A 21,901-nucleotide genomic window follows, 5' to 3' on the forward strand; every position below is an offset into this window, starting at 1 on the left:
ATGCCCCTCTTTTTTTCCTTTCTAAGTTTATTTTGAGAGAGAATGGGGGGGAGGGGCAGAGAGAGAGGGAGAAAGAGAATCCCAAGCAGGTTCTGTGTTGTTAGTGCAGAGCCCAACACAGGGCTTGATCTCACAAACAAGAGATCATGACCTAAGCTGCAACCAAGAGTCAGATGCCCACTATTTTCTGTTTCTGAGTTCAGTTTTAATTAGATTCCACATATAAGTGAGATCATACAGTATTTGACTTTCTCTGTCTGACTTACTTCACTTAGCAAAGTGCCCACCATGTTATCACAAGTGGCAGGATTTCTTTTATTTTTTAAAAAAATTTAAAACATTTTAAAAGTATTTTTATTTACTTTGAGAGAGTGCAGGTGAGCAGGGTAGGGCAGAGAGAGAAGGGGAGAGAGAGAATCCCAAGCAGGCTCTGTCAGCATGGAGCCCAGTATGGGGCTCGAACTCATGAACTGTGAGATCATGACCTGAGCTGAAATCAAGAGTCGGTCGCTTAACCAACTGAGCCACCCAGGCCCCCCAGTATTTCCTTTTTTTTAATGGCTGAGTAATATTCCATTGTATATATACACCACATTTTCTTTATCCATTAAAAAAATTATTTTTGGGGCGCCTGGGTGGCGCAGTCGGTTAAGCGTCCGACTTCAGCCAGGTCACGATCTCGCGGTCCGTGAGTTCGAGCCCCGCGTCGGGCTCTGGGCTGATGGCTCAGAGCCTGGAGCCTGTTTCCGATTCTGTGTCTCCCTCTCTCTCTGCCCCTCCCCCGTTCATGCTCTGTCTCTCTCTGTCCCAAAAATAAATAAACGTTGAAAAAAAAAATAAAAAAAAAATTATTTTTAACGTTAATCCATTTTTGAGAGACAGAACTTGAGTGGGGGAGGGGCAGAGAGAGAGGGAGACACAGAATTTGAAGCAGACTCTAAGGCTCTGAGCCGTCAGCACAGAGCCTGACCCGGGGCTAGAACTCACACACGGTGAGATCATGACCTGAGCTGGTCAGATGCTTAACCGACTGAGCCACACAGGTGCCCCATTCTATATCCGTTTATCCATCAGTAGACCCTTAGATTATTTCTGTATCTTGTTAGTTGTAAGTCTACTGCAGTGAACAAGGAAGTGCAGATATCTCTTTCAGATAATGATTTTGTTACTTTTGGATATATACGCAGCAGTAGAATTGCTGGGTCCTTCTATGTTTTGCCTTTCCCTTAAGACTCCTCCCACCCCAGTTCGGTGTTTGGCACTTTTTTCGTTCAATACCAGGAACTTTAAAGCTGGGAGTTTTGAATGAATTCTTAGAAGTGTCTTGACATTTCATACAAGATTTTGTGTATGTGTCTTTTCTGGGAAAAGATCTGTAATTTTCATCAGCTATTCAAAAGCATATATAAACTACTCCTCCCCCTCCAAGAGAAAGGGTAAGAAATACTCTTGTGCCCATTCTTTGGTGAATCTTTTCCATTGCCTGGGATAAGCACAGAAGTTAGGAATTGGTCTTGAGAGTAGCTTGGCTCTCTTCCTCCTGCATATATGGGGCTTCATGTACTCAAGGAGAGTTTTGCAACAGGTCAGTAATTTCCAACTTTTTGGGGGCTACACTTAAGTTATATAGACCTTTGAGAGATCGTAACATTATCTAAATCAAATGCTTCACGTTATCCACTTTGGCAACTGATGTCTGCTTTAAAGTATTTAAGTCACCTAGCCTAGAGAATATTAGGGGAGGAAGACTGTTCCAGATATTGTGGTACCAAGGGCCACGTTCTTTTCTTTCTATAACATGGAATATTGGATACTCCAGGTGTGCCCTAGTCATTAGGAACCTAACTAATCTGAGTTTTCTCTAAAAAAACCCCCAACAGAATGGAGGTGCCTGGTTGGGTCAGTCGGTGGAGCATGCAACTATTGATCTTGGGGTTATGGTTTGAGCCCATTGTTGGATATAGAGATTGCTTAAAAATAAAATCTTACAAAACAAAATAACAGAATGACATTTTGATGAGTTGAACATAGCTCCTAGTTTACTGATTTCATGGAGAGAGCCAAAACTGAGGCCAACTTATGAGGAAAATGAACCAAATTCACTATTTTTAAAAGCAGAATCATGACTTAAAAAATTTTTTTAAGTATGTGAGTATATTGCTAGAAATTGAGTATGTTCTCCTATCACCTTGTGATGTTTTTGTTTTTGATTAAGTCTAGGTTTAAAGTTATATTGGGGCGCCTGGGTGGCGCAGTCGGTTAAGCGTCTGACTTCGGCCAGGTCACGATCTCGCGGTCCGTGAGTTCAAGCCCCGCGTCGGGCTCTGGGCTGATGGCTCAGAGCCTGGAGCCTGTTTCCGTTTCTGTGTCTCCCTCTCTCTCTGCCCCTCCCCCGTTCATGCTCTGTCTCTCTCTGTCCCAAAAATAAATAAAAAAACGTTCAAAAAAAATTTTTTTAAGTTATATTAATGTTATTCCTAAAAAAAAAAAATAAAAGTAAATTCTGAGACAGCAGAGGGCAGCAACAGTCTACAAAGCTGACTTGGGTTGAGTGATAGAAGCTCTACTCTAAATCATCTTTCTCCTGTAAGAAATAGTTATTTGAAAAATATACTTGGGGGGCGCCTGGGTGGCGCAGTTGGTTAAGCGTCCAACTTCAGCCAGGTCACGATCTCGCGGTCTGTGAGTTCGAGCCCTGCGTCGGGCTCTGGGCTGATGGCTCAGAGCCTGGAGCCTGTTTCCGATTCTGTGTCTCCCTCTCTCTCTGCCCCTCCCCCGTTCATGCTCTGTCTCTCTCTGTCCCAAAAATAAATAAAAAAAAAAACGAAAAAAAAAAAAAAGAAAAATATACTTGGCTTCCCTTCTTCCTTGTATTTTTTTTTTTTTTTTTTTTTTTTTTTTAACGTTTAAGTTTTGAGAGAAAGGGAGAGGGAGAGACAGAGCATGGTCAGGGGAGGGGCAGAGAGAGAGAGAAGAGAGGGAGACAAAGAATCTGAAACAGGCTCCAGGCTCTGAGCTGTCAGCATAGAGCCTAACATGGGGCTTGAACTCACAAACCATGAGATCATGACCTGAGCCAACGTCAGACAGTTAACCAACTGAGCCACCCATGTGCCCCCTTGTATCTTTTAAAATTAAAAAGTTGAGGCAAAATCTAAATAATATTGTGCATTTAGGGCAATTTTCTGATAGTGCTTAAAGCAGCTCCTATAAGTATCCAGATGATTTTATTGATAAATTTTATTGTAACAGCACTCTTGCTGAGGTGCATAACTTTTCCCTCTTCCTGTATCCAATTAATCATCTGTTTCTGTTTAATATACTTCTTAAAATTTTCACATTTGCTATTTTTCCTCCCCTGCTCTGTGCATCCTCCTCAATGAAACCATAGTTATCTTTTCTAGCTCATCTTATTTGATCATGTCATTTCTTCCCCTTCAGAACACGTTAATTGCTTCCTGTAACCTATAGGAAGAAGTCCTCTGGTCTGCCTTTTAACAGCAAGTAATTCTATACTGACAGATTACTTTTCCAAGAAGGTAGTACTCATTTATAGTTCCAGTCACAGGATTTAGAAGAAAACTTCTTTGCATCCTCACCAACACTGTTTGCTTTCTGTTATGGTGATTAGTTAGTGTATTTTAGTGGTTAGTATATTTTGTTGCAAATGTTTAGTGGGATCTGGGTGGAAGTAATTTGATGGAGGGACAGAAATACAAGGGTAATATGACTCTTAGCCCAAGAATAGATACCAAAAGATTAAATGAGAAAATTGCTATAATAAGTGATGGGTCAGAGAAAGGAAAAATAATCTTATGAAGTTGGGACTGTAAAGGAAAACTCAGTTTTTCTCCTGTGAGTCGTTTTCCTATATCTCTCCTTTGCTCTCATACAGAACACTGCACTTCTAGTCACCAGATGTTTGGAACTTTTCCCTCCACACCAAACAATTTTTTGTGACACCAGCTGGGTGTCCTACAGTGTAACTCAGCTCTGATATTGTCTCCCTGGAAATAACACCAGATTCCAAGGTTAAGGGTATAGTCCCACAAGACACCAGACCAACTGACTATAGATTGAAGATTCCTGTGATAACCTCCTTGGATTTTTTTTTTTTTAATGTTCATTTATTTTTGAGAGAGTGAGTACGAGAGTGCAAGGGGCAGAGAGAGGGAGACAGAGGACCCAAAGTAGGCTCCCCCTGACAGAAGGGAGCCTGGTGTAGGGCTTGAACTCATGAACTGTGAGATCATGACCTGGGCCAAAGTCAGACACTTAACCGACCGAGCCACCCAGGGGCTCCTGATTTGCTAGAGCAGCTCACAGAAATCAGGGAACCATATTTACCAGTTTCATTAGAGGATACAGATGAACATCTAGAGCTTCTAGTCATGGTTTGGTCTGTCTGGTAACCAGCCCTCATCCAGGAGCCCACCTTTATTTTTATTTATTTATTTTTAAGTAAACTTTACCCCAATGTGAGGCTCAAACTCATGACCCTGATAGGTGCCCCTAGAGTCACCCTTTTAGAACAAGAGATGCTCCTAGTGCTCTTAACACTTAGGAAATTATGGGGGCTCCTGGGTGATTCCATTGGTTAAGTGTCTGACTCTTGATTTTGCCCCATATGATGATCTCATGGTTTGTGAGTTCGAGCCCCAAATGAGATTCTCTGTCTCCCTCCTCTCTGCCCCGTGATCACCTGCTCTCCTTCTCTCTCAAAAATAAACAAATATTAAAAAAAAACACTTAGAAAAAAAAAAAAAAAAACACTTAGGAAATTACAAGGTTTATAGGAGCTCTGTGCCAGGAACTGGGGGCAGAGACCAATAGGTTTCTTTTGATCTCACAGGGACTAGCACAAGTATAAAATGATACTCATAAATAATCCATGAAATCAGAAGAAAAAGTCAATATAGAAAAGTACTATTTTGTCAAAATGACAGTAGTCATAAAGGAGAATGAGGATGGTGTCAGAGAAGGTATTACTTGCATGTGGGGGGACTGAGACAGGTGGCTGTGCTTAAACAAAAGGGATGACGTGGCTGGAGAAGCTGACAAGAGAAGATGAGTGAAGGAAGGGGGTGGGGCATGAGGAAGGATGAGAGGCCCGTACTGTAGAGTGCTGACCAGGCTGATGGCAGTGAAAGAAGAGCGGGAATGGCCATGTGCCAGAGGTCGTCATTCAGAGCTATCTGATTACTTAGACATTTTACCATGATTCACCTGCGCTTGGCTTTTTTGTTTAATTTGGTAATTTATTGGCTCCAGCCTTATATTTGTGTGAATACTTAAACTTTCATTAGCAGTATCTTACTAGTATTTATTCCACTTACCTGGACTTTTAAATCTATTTCATAAATCTATTAAAGGGATCAGATAAAGTTTAATTATGCTTAATAAAACTTCTAGTTTAGAATTGATAATACAAAGAATTTGTGTACAATTAGTCAAGGAAATGTAGGCATAGAATAAATTGTTTAAATCTTTGTTAATTAAAACTCAGGTCTTTTTATTACCATTTACCAAAATATTTAATAGAATAGGCTAACTTCATAATTAATATAGATTTTAGGTTGAGTTTCTCAGTCATGGACTATTTGAACAGTCTGATTTAGCTGACCTGTGACTAGGGCCAGGCATGGATCTGAGGATAGTGTCACAAGGGCATGTGTAAGGAGGTACCTCCTATGTGCTGTCCAGAACTGTCCTGTAGTTTGTTTTGATTTTTAGTGTTATTTGCTCATTTAACTTGAGATTAGTCTTTCTTTATTTCACTTAAAATTTTTTTGAGTACAGTTGACACAATGTTACATGAGTTTCAGGTATACAGCATAGTAATTCAACAACTCTGTATGTTATGCTATACTCAAAAGTGTAGCTGCCGCCTGTCATTGTAAATACTATTATAATACCATCGACTATATTCCGTATGCTGTACATTTCATCCCTGTGACTTATACATTCCATAACTGGAAGCCTGTATCTCCTAATCCCCTTCACCCATTTTACCCATTTCTCTACCCCTTACCCTTCTGGAAGCTATCAGTTTTCTGTATTTATGTGTCTGTTTCTCCTTTTTGCTTATTTGTTTGTTTTGTTTTTTAGATCCCAAATATAAGTGAAATCATAAAATACTTGTCTTTCTCAGTCTGACTTATTTCACTTAACATGATACCCTCTAGATCCATCCATGTTGTCACAAATGGCAAGATCTCATCCCTTTTTTTTTTTTTATGACTGATACTCCAGTGTTTGTGTGTGTGTGTGTGTGTATTTGTGTGTGTGTGTACATCATACCACATCTTCATTCATTCATCTATCAGTGGATACTTAACATTGCTTCCATATCTTGGCTATTGTAAATAATGCTGTACGGGTGCCTGGGTTGCTCAAGTCGGTTGAGTGGCCTTCAGCTCACGTCATGATCTCAGATTTGTGCGTTCAGGCCCTGCATCGGGCTCGGTGCTGACAGCTGGGAGCCAGGACCCTGCTTCAGGGTCTCCTGTATCTCCTTTTCTCTCTCTTTTTCTCTGCCCCTCCCCTGCTGTGTGCTTGCTCGCGCGCGTTCTCTCTCTCTCTCTCTCTCTCTCTCTCTCAAAAATAAATAAATAAAACTTAAAATAATGTTGCAGTAAACATAGGGATGGGTATATCTTTTCAAATTAGTGTTTTCGTTTTCTTTGGGTAAAAAATGACCAGTAGTGGAATTACTGAACCATACAATATTTGTTTTTAATTTTTTAAGGAACCTCCATACTGTTTTCCACAGTGGCTGCACCAGTTTGCATTCCCACCGATAATGCATGAAGATTCCTTTTTCTCCATATCCTTGCCAACATTTATTTTTTATCTTTTTTATTCTAGCTATTCAGCAGGTGTAAGGTGATTTCTCATTGTGGTTTTGATTTGTATTTCCCTGATGATTAATAATGTTGAGTATCATTTCATGTGTCTCTTGACCATCTGTCTCCTTTGGAAAAATGTCTATTCAGATCCTCTGACCAGTTTAATCTGATTGTTTATTTGGTCTTGAGTTGTGTAAGTTCTTTATATATTTTGGATATTATTCCCTTAACGAATATATCATTTGCAAATATTTTGTCTCATTCGGTAGGTTGCCATTTTGTTTTGTTGATGGTTTTCTTCACTGCAAAAGCTTTTTATTTTGGTGTAGTCCTAATAGTTGATTTTTGCTTTTGTTTTCCTTGTCTTAGGAGACATATCTAGGAAAAAGTTGCTACGGCCAGTGTCACAAATTACTGCCTACGTTTTCTTCTAGGAATTTTCTTATTTCATGTCTCACAGTTAGGTCTTTAATCCATTTTGAGTTTATATTTGTGTATGGTGTCAGCAACTCCAAGAAATTAAGATCTTTTGGTGGCTGGCAGCAAATCTAGTGTTCCTACAGAAATTTAATTTAATGATGTAATTTCTTAAATATTTCACATTTTGATGTACTTACGAAGCTAACAGTTATTTCTTTGTGTCATCTCTGGTATCCTTGCTAGATGAGTGTTGTGTGTATCAAAACTAATGACCAGGGGCACCTAGGTGTCTCAGTTGGTTAAGCGTCTGACTCTTGTTTTCGGCTCAGGTCGTAATCTTGTGGTTTATGAGTTTGAGCCCCTTGTGGGGTTCTGTGCTGTCAGTGCAGAGCCTGCTTGGGATTCTCTCTCTCCCTCTTTCTGCCCCTCCCTTGCTCACTCAGTCTAAATAAATAAATCAATAACCAACCAGTGATTGATTGCCTTATCAGGCCCTTGCTTCCTTCCTTCAGTAAGTCATTCAACAGATGATTAATTTGTGCCAGGCCTTATCCTAGGAGGTACAATAGTAGATATGGCAGATAAGATCCCTGTTCTTATGGAGGGTCAGTAATAGTGGAAGATTAGAGGGAGATAGACAATAAATCAATGAGCAAGAATTTAAATAGTAACAATACAATAAAGAAAGCATAATATATTGATAGGATAGAGTGACTTGGCTGGGGCCAGGGGAAACACTAGGTCTTTTGGTCAAGGATAACCTCTCGAATTGCTTCTAAGGTGGAACTTGTATGATGAGAAGTTGCCAGCTGGTAAGATATAGGGGGAGGCTAGTGGGACCAGCCAGTACAAGTGTCTAAGGCTTGAATTGTTGACGGAGTGAAGGAGGGCTAGAGTGGTCAAGCATAGAGATAGAGAATAAGGGCCATGTTAGGAGTAGATGCCAGAGAGGTAAGATCTAGCTGAGGTTTTTAATTTTTTTGTGCTGTGGACCCTAAATAAAGCCTATGAACCCTTCTTCAGAATAATGTTTTTAAATGCATTAAATGAAACACACAGTTGCAAAAGAAACCCAGTTATATTGAAATATTGTCATCCAAATATAAAACAAAAAATTTTAACTTTAATTTGAGAGCTAGAGTAAGAGAGAGAGCATGCACTAGTGAGGAGGGGGCAGAGAGGGAGGGAGAGAATCCCAAGCAGGCTGTGTGCTATCGGTGCAGAGCCAAATGCAGGGCTTAATCCATGAGATAATGACCCAAGCCAAAATCGAGAGTCAGTTGCTTAACCAGCTGAGCCACCTAGGCACCCCTAAAACAAATTCCTGACAAAGAAATAAGTCCTTTTTATTAATGCGTTAAATAACATGATTGGAGTGAAGTTCTAACATCTTTAATGGTGGTTTATTGCCTACATTAGTAATGAAAGTTAATGCCAGATACCAGTTAGAGGTTAGAGAAAATAAAGGTGGAATTTATTCTTTTCTATGTTTATGTAGTATTTTATTTCAAGGGTCTGTAGTCCTTGTGTTAAGACCCTAGAATATTGTATAGGGCTTTCTAGACTGTGGTAACTAGTGAAAAATGGAGTTTATAAAAAACCAATTGATGCCCATCACTAGATGAATGGATAAATAAAATGTGCTATTTTTATGTAATGGAATATATTTGTCAATAAAAAGGAATGAAGTACTGATGCATGGTGCAGCATGGATGAACCTTGAAAACTAACTGAAAAAAAGGCAGTCACAATATCATATCCATTTATGTGAAATAGCCAGAATAGGCAAATCTATATACCAAAAGTGGATTGCCTGGACTTGGAGGAGTGGCAGGAGGTTGGAGGGGAACTGAAAGTTACTGCTAATGGGTATGGGTTCCCAGTGTTTTGGAGGGCAGTGACAGAGTTCAAAAATCAATTGGCAGTGGTCCCACAAATCTGTGAATAAATAAAAACCATTGATTGTACCCTTTAAAATGGAGAATTGCTTGCTATGTGAATTATAGCTTAGTAAATTTAATTAATTTAATTAAAACATAACCAATGGGGGGGGAAAAAAACTCAGTTGGAAATCAGTGCCTGGGGCTTAGTACAAAATATAGGTAGGGGAAAGAATTCAAGATGTTAGTGAAAGTTTGCAGGATAGGGAGCCAGTGAGCTCAGAAGGGGCCTATTGACTCTGAGAAGAGCTGCAGTACGGTGGGCCTATATGCTTGAGGGACTAGAGGACATGTTGAGGATGACAGGTTCTGAAGTTTATACAGATATTTCTGTAATGATACCACATGTTTATTCTTGGCATATTTTATTTCAAAGTCGTATTAGAAAACATAACAGAACTTATAGAAAAAATAGAGTTAAGGTGGACCTCAAAATACATGAAAAAAATTTTAATATTACTAATTGGGCATCTGGGTGGCTCAGTTGGTTAAGCGTCCAACTCTTGAATTGGGCTCAGGTCATGACCTTGCGGTTCATGGGATCGAGCCCCGCATCAGGCTCTGCAGTGACAGCATGGAGCCTGTTTGTCATTCTCCCTCTCCCCGTCTCTGCCCCTCCCCTATTTGTGCACATGCATGCTTTCAAATAAATAAACATAAAAAAATTGTTAACAGAAGCAGTAGTAAACTTTAATAAAACAGTTGCCTACAGAAGTCTCCATTGCATTTGTACCCAGCAGCAGCATCATGTGACTCTTTGCAGCCTTAAAGTCTAGGGTTCTTGTTACCTCCTTTGAGATGCCCTGTGAGGGCATTTGCTTCTAATAAAGGTCATTTTCACAAAAGTTAAAAATCTGAACCAGGGTAAAGAATTAATAAAAATTCTAGTAAACACCAGCAGATGTTTTTGTGCTTCTCGTGTATTCTCTGCTTTTCCGTGTATCTTAGCATAATGACAAGTACACTGGCCATTAAGCCAGCTACTCTGAGGTCTTCATAGGTTGCTAAGTTTACTCTTCCATTGTGTGACGCTTGCCTTGATCACTTCAAAACATTAATGGGATGGGAAAAAGATCATTTGTGAACCAGTGCCACCTCCACACTTTGCTTCCATCATTCCCCTATTTACCAATAGCATATGAGCTAATTCAGAATAAAGAACCAGGCGTTGAAGCACAACAGACATTATGTGGGCAAAGTGTTGGTTATAGACTGTCTAAATAATGTTTCACACATAGGTACTATTTTCTAAATGTGTGTAGATGCTGTTGTGATTAATAAAACATGAATTCTTAAAACAATTTTGCTGACTTCATAGTAGCTTTTCATCATTTTCTCAATCAAGAGCTACTGATATTTCTAGAAAAGGTTGAAGCAAAATGCAGTATGCTAGAGATCACTTGCAGAATTCTTGTAAAAAAATTTATTGGAGATTAGAAAAAAAAAATCCTTGCAAGGTAACCAATTATAATACATGGTAACTATAGCTGGGCTTCTGTTAAGTGTCAAGCATTATGTTAAGTGTTGTGTAGCCTTGTATCATTTATTCCTCTTCTGGGTAGCTATTGTCATTACTCCTATCGTAATAGATAAGGGAAAGGGGCTCAGAGAACATGCTGTAGATCACAGAGCCAGGAGATAACAGAGTTGGGATTGGCACCCAGGTCTGTACTCAGGCCTTTCACACTATACACTTTGTTGCTTCACTTACTCCTTCTGTAATTCTGTAATTAAGAGCATGTGCTCTTAAATAGCATCAAGTAAAGTGCCAGTGTAAATACTTGACCTGATTTAACCTCTGTTAATTGGAACACTGTATTATTAATGGAAATTAGGGATATAAGGTAAGTTAGAGACATTTTAACGACTTTGACTTTGGGTTATTAAATCTACGAAGAAATGCAATTCATTTAGTTGTAATTAATGTCATGTTTCTGCATCTCTAGTGCTCTTGATGAAGGAGATTACAGACAGGCAGGGAAGGTAGTGTTTTATTAGTAGGAAGCTTAGAGAGCCAGATCATTTCCCTTTCTATAAAATAAATACTTAACAATTTGACTTAAATTTGACTTAAATTTACAGGAGTAAATAGTAACTTTGGAGACCCGCTGCGCTATTTGCGCTTTTTGGATCAAATGCTGTTTGTTATCTTAGACGAATTTTTAAAAATGGGACCATTTTGGGGCGCCTGGGTGGCTCATTCGGTTAGCCATCTGACTTCAGCTCGGGTCATGATTTCGTGGTTCGTGGGTTCTAGCCCTGTGTTGGGCTCTGCTGACAGCTTAGCCTAGAGCCTGCTTTGCCTTCTGTGTCTCCCTCTCTCTTTTTCTCAAAAATAAATAAACATTAAAAAAATTTTTAGATAAGAACATTTTATTATTTTTTGCTTTCTTTTAGGAAAACACCAGAGATTACTCTTGGCAGTTTTTGTGACTCCTCTTATTGATCTTCGTTCTGATTTCTCCAAGTTTCAGGAAATGATAGAAACAACATTAGATATGGATCAGGTATGTAATGTACTCTTTTTTTTTTTTTTTTTTTATGTTTGTTTCTTTTTGAAGGAGAGAGAGACAGATTGTGAGCGGGTGAGGGGCAGAGAGAGAGAGAGGGAGACACAGAATCCAAAGCAAGCTCCAGGCTCTGAGCTGTCAGCACAGAGCCTGATGCAGGGCTCGAAACTCACAAGCTGTGAGATCATGACCTGAGCCGAAGTCGGATGCGTACCGACTGAGCCACCCAGGTGCCCTTGTAAGGCACCTTTGAGACAGTGGATGTAAGATTAAGTGATGAGGAAAGTTTGTTTTTGTTTTTGTTTTTTTTAAGAATTGTTTTAGTGGACAAAGAAAGATTAACAGAGGCAATGAATATTGGGCACAACTGGCTTTGTTAAAGGAAATCTCACAAATAAAAGATTTCACATATGCAATCTAAATTTTGCTTTAATTTCAAGAGAGAAGGGAGATAGTCTTTGGAAAAGAGAAGAGGATAAATGTAGATGTGGAACATAAGAGAAGGCAACTTCTCTTTTGTTTATTTTCCATGTAGGAAAGTCTTTGGGAGAAGAGGTTAGATTATACGTGTGTCTCCTAAGTAGCTGTTGATATAACTAAAAAGTTAACTGTAGTTTAAATACTGTTTAGTTCCAAATTTCTAATTAGTTGAGGAGAGCTTTTAGATTATAAGTGACCTGTACCTCGGGTCTTTAACAATGTTAAATAGTAATTTATATATATAAATATAAAATAGGAATAATTTTTGAAGTAGTTGAAGATACCTTTTATGAAAATGAATTTGAAAGCAAAATTTATGAAATGGTAATTTTTACTGTTAAAAGTTTATTTATAGAACAAATTTATTATGGGGCCACTGAATGTAGTGTTTTCCAATTTTGTGACATTAAAAATAATATTTAAGATATTTTCTACACTAAATTTCCTGTCAAAAATGATCATGCAGGGAATAAGTGCTCTGATATTATTCATATTAAGGTAACAGTTCGGTTTGCAAATTGTTAGATTCTTTGCATTCTTAATAACTGGATTTGAGTTGTTTGTCCCATGTGATGTCGATTTATTTTGTTTTTATTGAATTGTTAACTGAGGTTTAAAGAAGTTAAACCTCATTTACTCTGTGTTCTTTGGATTTTAGAAGTACATGAATATGTATATATAGGTGTAAATGCTTCACTTTTCTGGGACTGTTTTGTCAGTGATGGGCCTAAACAGCCAAAAGACTTGCATTGTTCACCCCTCATTTGGGAAAACTTGCATTTTAGCTATTGTTACCTCTGTAATGTTGCTATGAGTGGAATGATTTAAGGTGTGCAACTTTCAGATCAATGGGAGGCAGAAATATTGCTAAGAAACATCTAATCCCGGAATACCACGGCCTCCCAAGCGGAAGATGTGGCCTTCCCGGTGATTGGGTGGGGTTGGATATTTGTAAACGATGTTTAAATGAAAGCTTGTAGAGGCATAGTTCTGGGAGGTTAACAAAAACTCTTACTAGCTTAGGGATGTGGGGAGGCAGGAATCTAGAGCCCCTCATTGTCACCACAGCTTAGTTCTGATGAAATGCTGCCGTTGATTTTGCCCTTTGTGGCCAGCTTTATTCTTCTAAAAGTTGCCATGCTTTAATATTGTGGGTCTCAAGCTTAAGCATGTATCAGAACCACTTGGTGGGTTTGTTGAAACAGGTTGCTGAGCTTCATCCCCAGAATCAGATTCTTTTGGTCCGGGGTGGGGTGAAAAGTTCACATTTCTCTTTTTTCTTTTTCTTTTTCTTTCTCTTTTTCTTTTTTCCCTTTCTTTTTCGTTTTCTTTTTAAATACAAGTTAGTTAACATAAAGTGTAGTAATGGTTTCAGGAGTAGAATTTAGTGATTTGTCACTTACATATATCACCCAGTGCTCATCCCAACAGGTGCCCTCCTTAATGCCTATCATTCATTTAGCTCATCCCCCCCCCCAACATCCCTCCAGCCACCCTCAGTTTGTTCTTTGTATTTAACAGTTCTCTTATGGTTGGCCTCCTTCTCTGCTTTTATTTTGTTTTTCTTGTTTCCTACTCTTTTTTTTTTTTTTTCATTTTTTTAACGTTTATTTATTTTTGAGACAGAGACAGAGCATGAATGGGGGAGGGTCAGAGAGACGGAGACACAGAATCTGAAACAGGCTCCAGGCTCTGAGCTGTCAGCACAGAGCCAGACGCGCGGCTCGAACTCATGGACCGTGAGATCATGACCTGAGCCAAAGTCGGCCGCTTAACCGACTGAGCCACCCAGGCACCCCATCTTGTTTCCTCCTCTTGTGTTCATCTGTTTTGTTTCTTAAATTCCACATATGAGTGAAATCCTATGATATTTGTCTTTCTCTGACTGACTTACTTTGCTTAGCATAATACACTCCAGTTCCATCCACGTTGTTGCAAATGGAAGATTTTCATTCTTTAAAAAAAATATTTTTAATGTTTATTTTTGAGAGAAAGAGAGAGTGAGAAGGGGAGGGGCAGAGAGAGAGAGGAAGACACAAAATCTGAGGTAGGCTCTAGGCTTTGAGCTGTCAGCAACAGGGCCTGATGCAGGGCTCGAACTCACAAACCGTGAGATCATGACCTGAGCTGAAGTCGGATGCTTAACCAACTGAGACACCAGGTGCCCCAAGATTTCATTTTTTTTTTTTATGGCTGAGTAATACTCTAGTGTATATACATATCACATCTTCTTTAACCATTCATCAGTCAATGGACATTTGGGCTCTTTCCATAATTTGGCTATTGTTGATAGTGCTATTATAAAATTGGGATGCATGTGCCCCTTTGAATCAGCATTTTTGTGTCCTTTGAATAAATGTCTAGTAGTGCAATTGCTGGGTCGTAGATAGGGCAGCTCTATTTTTAATTTTTTTGAGGAACCTATACAGTTCTTCAGAGTAGCTGCATCAGTTTGCATTCCTGAAAATTTGCATTTCTAACATGTACCCAAATGATGCTGCCTGTCTGGGGATCACACTTTGAGAACTACTTGCTAATAAAATAAATTACTCCTAATAAATTAGGAGTGTAATCTCATCTCAAAGTGAGATAAGTGTGCGATTTCCTTTCACCAATTTGCATCCTACTACAAAGGCTGCGCTCTTGGGCAATCACTGGGCATTATCTGGCCAAAAGTTGGTGTATATAAATTGAGAATGTTCGAGTTTCTTAAAATTTGTAGCCCCTCTGTCAAAGTACAGATCTTCTATTGAAAACCCTGTGCAGCTATCTTTTTATCTGGGTCATCACACTGACAGCCTGTCCAGTAGATGTGGAGGCCTGCCTTTTAGGACCTGTCTTCCTCTCCTGCTCTTGGACAGTTTTAAAAGCTGTCTCCGGCAATGAGCTGTTTGTTTTCCTTATACTCAAGATGTGGGCCACTACTATGATAATTACAAGAAGCAGCAGGATGATAAAATGTTGGATACTTTTGGGGCACCTGGGTGGCTCATTCAGTTGAGCATCTGACTTTAGCTCAGGTCATGATCTTGCTGTCTGTGAGTTTGAGCCCCACGTCAGGCTCTGTGCTGACAGCTCAGAGCCTGGAGCCTGCTTCGGATTCTGTCTCCCTCTCTGTCCCTCTGCTGATTGTGCTCTGTCTCTCTGTCTCTCAAAAATGAATAAATGTTATTTAAAAAATTTTTTTTCAATGTTGGATACTTTTGGTTCATATTTTGCCTTTTGATTTATTCCCTCTCTCCCTCCCTCTCCTCTTTCTTGCTCTCCTTCCCTCCCTTCATACAATATTCTGACTGCATAGGTCCAGCCCTTGAGATACATAGCTGCTTGACAGCAAATAAGCCAAAACATTCCCTCACAAATGATGATGTACCAAAATACCAAGATGTAAATTTTTAAAGTATTTTCTTTATTTGAAGCTTTTCTACTTAATAAAGATAACACATCTGTTAGACAAGTGGAATGGGGCGCCTGGGTGGCTCAGTCGGTTAAGTGTCCAAGTCTTGATTTCGGCCCAGGTCATGATCTCAGAGTTGTGAGATCAAGCCCTGATTAGGGCTCTGCACTAGGCATGAAGACTGCATAGGATTCTGTCCCATTCACTCCATCTCCCTCTCTTTCTCTCTCTCTCAAAAAAACCCCAAAAAATCAAAAGCAAGTGAAACAAAACTATACGAAGAAGTATAGAGGCGAAAGTGACCATTCTTCCCTCTTCAGATGAACAGTGTTAACAGCCTAATGTGCTTCTTCCAGCTCCATCTTCCTTATTGTGGGTTAAGATGTACTTTTATCTGAAACACTTGATACATATCTGTTAATTTAGACCTTACTGTGATTGTATAAAATAGTTTTTTAGGAGATTTTTTTTTTTTTTTTTTTTTTGAGAGAGAGGGAAAGAGAGAATCTTAAGCAGACTCCACTCCCAACGTGGAGCCTGACCTCAACTCGGGGCTCAGTCCCATGACCCTGGGATCATGGCTTAAGCCAAATTAAGAGTTGGACCCTTAACCAGTTGGGCCACCCAGGCGCCACTTTTTAGTGTCAATTTTTGAATGGTGCTATGGGATTAGAGTGTTGTAAGATTTTGTGTCTGGGAAGAGGCGATTTTAGGAAGGCAAGCAGTGTAATTATATTGATAAAGCCTGGGAAAGGAGAGGTCCTTTGTCCTAATTTTATTGCTGTCACTTAAGATTATGACAAAACTTGATTTCTTAATCTGAAAGTAGTTAACTTTATGGGGGAGAAAAAACTTTTTTTTTTCTGCTTTCTTTGGTTCATTGTTTGGAAGTCTGCTAGTTAAACTGATAAACAGATTATTAGCAAGAGAACAGATTTTTGGGTTCACAGAAAAATGTGACTCAAGGAGGCTATTAGAATTTGGGGCTTATGTATTATCTTAGTAGGGGAATGGGAGAGGGAGAAAGGGTACTTCCAGGAAAACAAATGACTTTTACAAGTGATTAATGAGCCCTTGAGAGAATAGATTGAGGATATGATAATTTTTACTTCCTTGGTTATGAAACTCCCTGGGAGGGGATTTAACAACAAATTAGTTCTTTTGGGAACCTCTGTTTTTAGGGAGATAAGAGAGTGCAGAATCAAAGTCTATTCTCAGATGCTTTCATCTTGGAATAATTTTTATGCCACTATAACATATTCTGAACCCCCCTTCACTGTTAAGTACTGTGTCAATAAGTGAGCTGTGGATTTCCTCCCTGCCCCCAGTAGATTATCTGAGGTTAAACTTAGTATTAGTTAGGACTCTTTATTTTTCACATAACCTAAAACTCACTACACCCTGGCTCATGAAATTAAAAGTCTAGAGATAGGGTAGGCTTTAATTTAGAGTTGCTTATCCACCAGCTCAATAATACCATGCAAAGGATCTAATTTCTTGATCTCGTGTATCTTTTGTGATTTTAATGCCAACCTAACGCAAGTTCCTCTTTTGGCCCTGCGTTGAGTGTCTACCAGTAGTAATTCATGTAACATTCCTAGGAAGAGTCCTGCAGTTTGTTTTGATGGGACCATTTAAGCAGTGCTTTTGGCCAGAGATCCTAAAATGTGACGATGGGCCTAAGATAGCTAGGGGTGGGTTATCCCTCTGTTACAGGTAAACAAAATGAAAGCTCTACTGGGAAGGGGAAGGAGGGAATGAATGACTGTTGTGTAGACATCCAGCCTTGTCTGCTAAGATAGGGTCCTGTAACTGAAGGCTTTCATGTTTTATGGTGTGATGCTGTCTTTTAAATAAATACAATTCCTACTTAAAACCGTCTCTGGATTCTCTAGGGAATTGACCTGATACAATATCTTCTTTATTCTCAGTTACAAACCTTTAAACTTAGCTCGGGGTTATAAAGTGAATTCACCCCTTCACTGTCATTGTAGATATTTGTAGTGAATTTAGGCATTTAAATTACGTGACTCAGAACTACTTTGAGCAAACCTCAGAGGATAGCAATCATTTCATGTATGATTCCTGAAAGCTTTCCTCATGTTTTCCAGCTGTGCACTTAGGAGCTCATGTGATGAAGGGAACAGTCATTTATTTATTTATTTTTTTAATTTTTTTTTTTTTTAACATTTATTTATTTTTGAGAAACAGAGTGAGACAAAGCGTGAACGGGGGAGGAGCAGAGAGAGTAGGAGACACAGAATCTGAAGCAGGCTCCAGGCTCTGAGCAAGCGGTCAGCACAGAGCCTGATGCGGGGCTCAAACCCACGAACTGTGAGATCATGACCTGAGCCGAAGTCGGACACTCAACCGACTGAGCCACCCAGGCGCCCCCGAAGGGAACAGTCATTTATATGAGTAGTTGCATTATTTCTTTTTTTTTTCTAGGCTTAGCTTCGTATGTAATACTTAAGGAAGGTATTTTTGTGTCTACTTTCCATATATCTTATGGAAAGATTTTCTATTTCTGAAGTACATATAAATGTATCTCTACCACCCCCAGGACAAGGTTCAAAATGGCAATGATTTTTCACAAAAAAGTAAACAATTTCAGTTAGATTGGATGATTCAATGAGATGTATTAAATTTTAAAATTCATTTTATACTATATTTGGGTATTTCATCTTTGAATATTAGTTTTCTTTTTTTTTCTTTTTTTAAAATATAATTTATTGTCAAGTTAGCTAACTTATAGAGTATACAGTGTGCTCTTGGCTTTCAGAATAGATTCCCATGATTCATCACTTATATACAACATCCAGTGCTCATCCCAACACATGCCCTCCTCAGTGCCCATCACCCATTTTCCCCTTTCCGCCACCTTCCCCCACCTCCAGTCAACCCTCAGTTTCTTCTCTGGGGAAGAAACTCTATGTAAGAGTGTCTTATGGTTTGCCTCCCTCTCTGTTTGTAACTATTGTTTTTCCTTCCCTTCCCCCATGGTCTTCTGTTAAGTTTCTCAAATTCCACATATCAATGAATGAAAACATGGTATCTGTCTTCTCTGACTGACTTATTTCACTTAGCATAATACCCTCCAGTTCCATCCATGTTGTTGCAAATGGCAAAATTTCATTCTTTTTCGTTGTTGAGTCGTATTCCATTGTTTACATATACCACATCTTCTTTATCCATCAGTTGATGGACATTTGGGCTCTTTCCATAATTGACAGCACTGCTGTCAACATTGGGGTACATGTGCCCCTGTGAATTAGCAGTCCTGTATCCTTTGGATAAATTCTTAGTACTGCTATTGCTGAGTCATAGGGTAATTCTATTTTTAATTTTTTGAGGAACCTCCACACTGTTTTCCAGAGTGGCTATACTAGTTTGCATTGCTACTGACAGTGCAAGAGGGTTCCCCTTTTTCCACATCCTTACGAACGTCTGTAGTTTCCTCAGTTGTTAATTTTAGCCACTGTGACCAGTGTGAGGTAGTATCTCATTGTGGTTTTGATTTATATTTCCCTGATGATGAGTGATATTGAGTGTCTTTTCATGTGTCTGTTGGCCATCTGGATGTCTTCTTTTGAAAAGTGTCTCTGCATGTCCTCTGCCCATTTCTTCCCTACTTTTTTTTTTTTTTTTTTTTGCATGTTGAGTTTGGTGTTCTTTCTAGATTTTAGATACTGACCCTTTATCTGATATGTCATTTGCAAATATCTTCTCCCATTCCAGTGGTTGCCTTATAATTTTGCTGATTGTTTTCCTTTGCAATGCAGAAGCTTCTTATCTTGATGAGGTCCCAATAGTTCATTTTTGCTTTTATTTTCCTTGCTTTCCGGCATTTGCTGTGGCCAAGGTCAAAGAGGCTGCTGCCTGTTTTCTCCCCTAGGATTTTACTGTTCCCTGTCTCACATTTAGGTCTGTCATCCATTTCGAGTTTATTTTTGTATATGGCGTAAGAAAGTGGTCAGTTTCATTCTTTTGCATGTTGCCGTCCAGTTCTCCCAGCACCATTTGCTAAAGAGAGTGTCTTTTTTCCACTGAATACTCTTTCCTGTTTTGTCAGAGATTAGTTGGCCATATATTTGTATGTGGGCCCAATTCTGCATTCTGTATTCTGGTCCATTGGTCTATGTGTCTTTTTTTGTGCCAGTACCACGCTGTCTTGATGATTATAGCTTTGTAGTATGGGCTAAAGCTCAGGATTGTGATGCTTCCAGCTTTGGTTTTCTTTTTCAACATTACTTTGGCTATTCGGGTCTTTTGTGGTTCCATACAAATTTAGGTTTGTTTGTTCTAGCTCTAAGAATGCTGGTACTACTTTGATTAGGATTGCATTGAATGTGTAGATTGCTTTGGGTAGTATTGACATTTTAACAATATTTGTTCTTCCAATCCATGAGCATGGAATGTTTTTCCATTTCTTTGTGTCCTTTTCAATTTCTTTCATAAGTTTTCTATAGTTTTCAGCATACAGATCTTTAACTTCCTTGGTTAGGTTTATTCCTAGGTATTTTATGGTTTTCGGTGCAATTGTAAATGGTATTGATTCCTTGATATCTTTCTTTTTTAAATGATTATTTATTTTGAGAGAGACAGAGACCCAGCATGAGTCAGGGAGGGGCAAAGAGAGGGAGACACAGAATCCCAAGCAGCCTCCAGGCTCTGAGCTGTCAGCACAGAGCCAGACGTAGGGCTTGAACTCAAAAACTGCGAGATCATGACCTGAGCAGAAGTCAAACACTTAACCGACTGAGCCACCCAGGCACCCCTCTTGATATCTTTTTATGTTGCTTCATTATTGGTGTATAGAAATGCAGCCAGTTTTTGTACATTGATTTTATATCCTGCGGCTTTGCTGAATTCATGGATCAGTTCTAGCAGTTTTTTGGTGGAGTCTTTTGGATTTTCTATGTAGAGTATCATGTCATCTGCAAAAAGTGAAAGTTTTGACTTCTTCTTTGCCACTTTGGATACCTTTTATTTCATTTTGTTTGATTGCTGAGGTTAAGACTTCCAAAACTATGTTAAACAACAGTGGTGTGAGTTGAATATTAGTTTTCACATACACTTACTATTGGTATATCTTCTATTATTGGAAAAGTAGTAATATTAAATAACTTTTTTAAAGTGTGTTTATTTATTTTAAGAGGATAGAGAGAATCCCAAGCAGGTTCTGTGCTGCCAGCACAGAGCCCGACATGTGGCTTGAACTCATGAACTGTGAGATCATGACCTGAGCTGAAATCAAGAGTCAGATGCTTAACCAACTGAGCCACCCTGGCACCCCTAGATAAATTTTTATTGACAATACTGGGACAGAAAAAATTGAAATAGTTTTTTTTTTTTTTTTTTTTTTTAATGTTTATTTATTTTTGAGACAGAGAGAGACAGAGCATGAACGGGGGAGGGTCAGAGAGAGAGGGAGACACAGAATCTGAAGCAGGCTCCAGGCTCTGAGCTGTCAGCACAGAGCCCGATGCGGGGCTCGAACTCACGGACCGCGAGATCATGACCCGAGCCGAAGTCGGACGCTTAACCGACTGAGCCACCCAGGCGCCCCTGAAATAGTTTTTAAAAAGCCACAGTTCCATGATCATACTACAACTAAATGATTATTGTATATGTAAGCTGTAAAGATACTAATAGTATATAAGTGATTCAATATTTTTGTTCTTGGAAATAAATATACATGTAATATATATATAAAGGAAGTATTCATGGGGCGCCTGGGTGGCTCAGTTGGTTGAGCATCCAACTTCGGCTCAGGTCATGATCTCACGGTCCATGAGTTTGAGCCCCACGTTGGGCTCTGTACTGGCAGCTCAGAGCCTGGAGCCTGCTTCTGATTTTCTCCCTGCACCTCCCCTGCTTGCTCTTGCTCTCTCTCAAAAATAAATAAAACAGTAAACAAAATTTTTTTAAAGGGAAGTATTCATATTCTCCTACCTAGATTTAATTCTAAATACGTGTTGACATTTTTGCTTATAGTTATCCTTGTTTTCTGTTTTCTGTTTTTATATTTTGATTAAACTATAGTTGACACACTATGTTAATATTAATTTCAAGCATACAACTCAGTGGGTAATGCTATGCTTACCATACAGTGCTATTACAATACCATTAACTGTATTTCCTAAGGTGCACTTTTTGTCATCCCTGTGAGTTATTTGTTCCATAACTGGAAGCCTGTACCTCCTACTCCCCTCTACTCATTTTGCCCATCCCAGACACCCCTCCTTTCTGGCAGTTATCAGTTCTTTGTAGTTATGGGTCTGTTTCTGCTTTTTGTTTGTTGGT

The 21,901-nt window shown here is 39.1% G+C and overlaps 1 protein-coding gene across 1 annotated transcript in view; it reads left to right on the forward strand.

Annotated features, from left to right (window-relative positions):
- MSH2 (mutS homolog 2) overlaps nucleotides 1-21,901 on the forward strand; it is an 82,696-nt gene that overhangs the window by 36,816 nt on the left and 23,979 nt on the right. The window contains exon 8 of the mRNA XM_030310559.1: nucleotides 11,606-11,715. Within this exon, the coding sequence (XP_030166419.1) occupies nucleotides 11,606-11,715 (110 nt within the window). The remainder of the gene's footprint in view (nucleotides 1-11,605; nucleotides 11,716-21,901) is intronic.

The sequence above is a fragment of the Lynx canadensis genome, chromosome A3 (assembly GCF_007474595.2).
Source record: "Lynx canadensis isolate LIC74 chromosome A3, mLynCan4.pri.v2, whole genome shotgun sequence".
Taxonomy (NCBI): Eukaryota; Metazoa; Chordata; class Mammalia; order Carnivora; family Felidae; genus Lynx; species Lynx canadensis.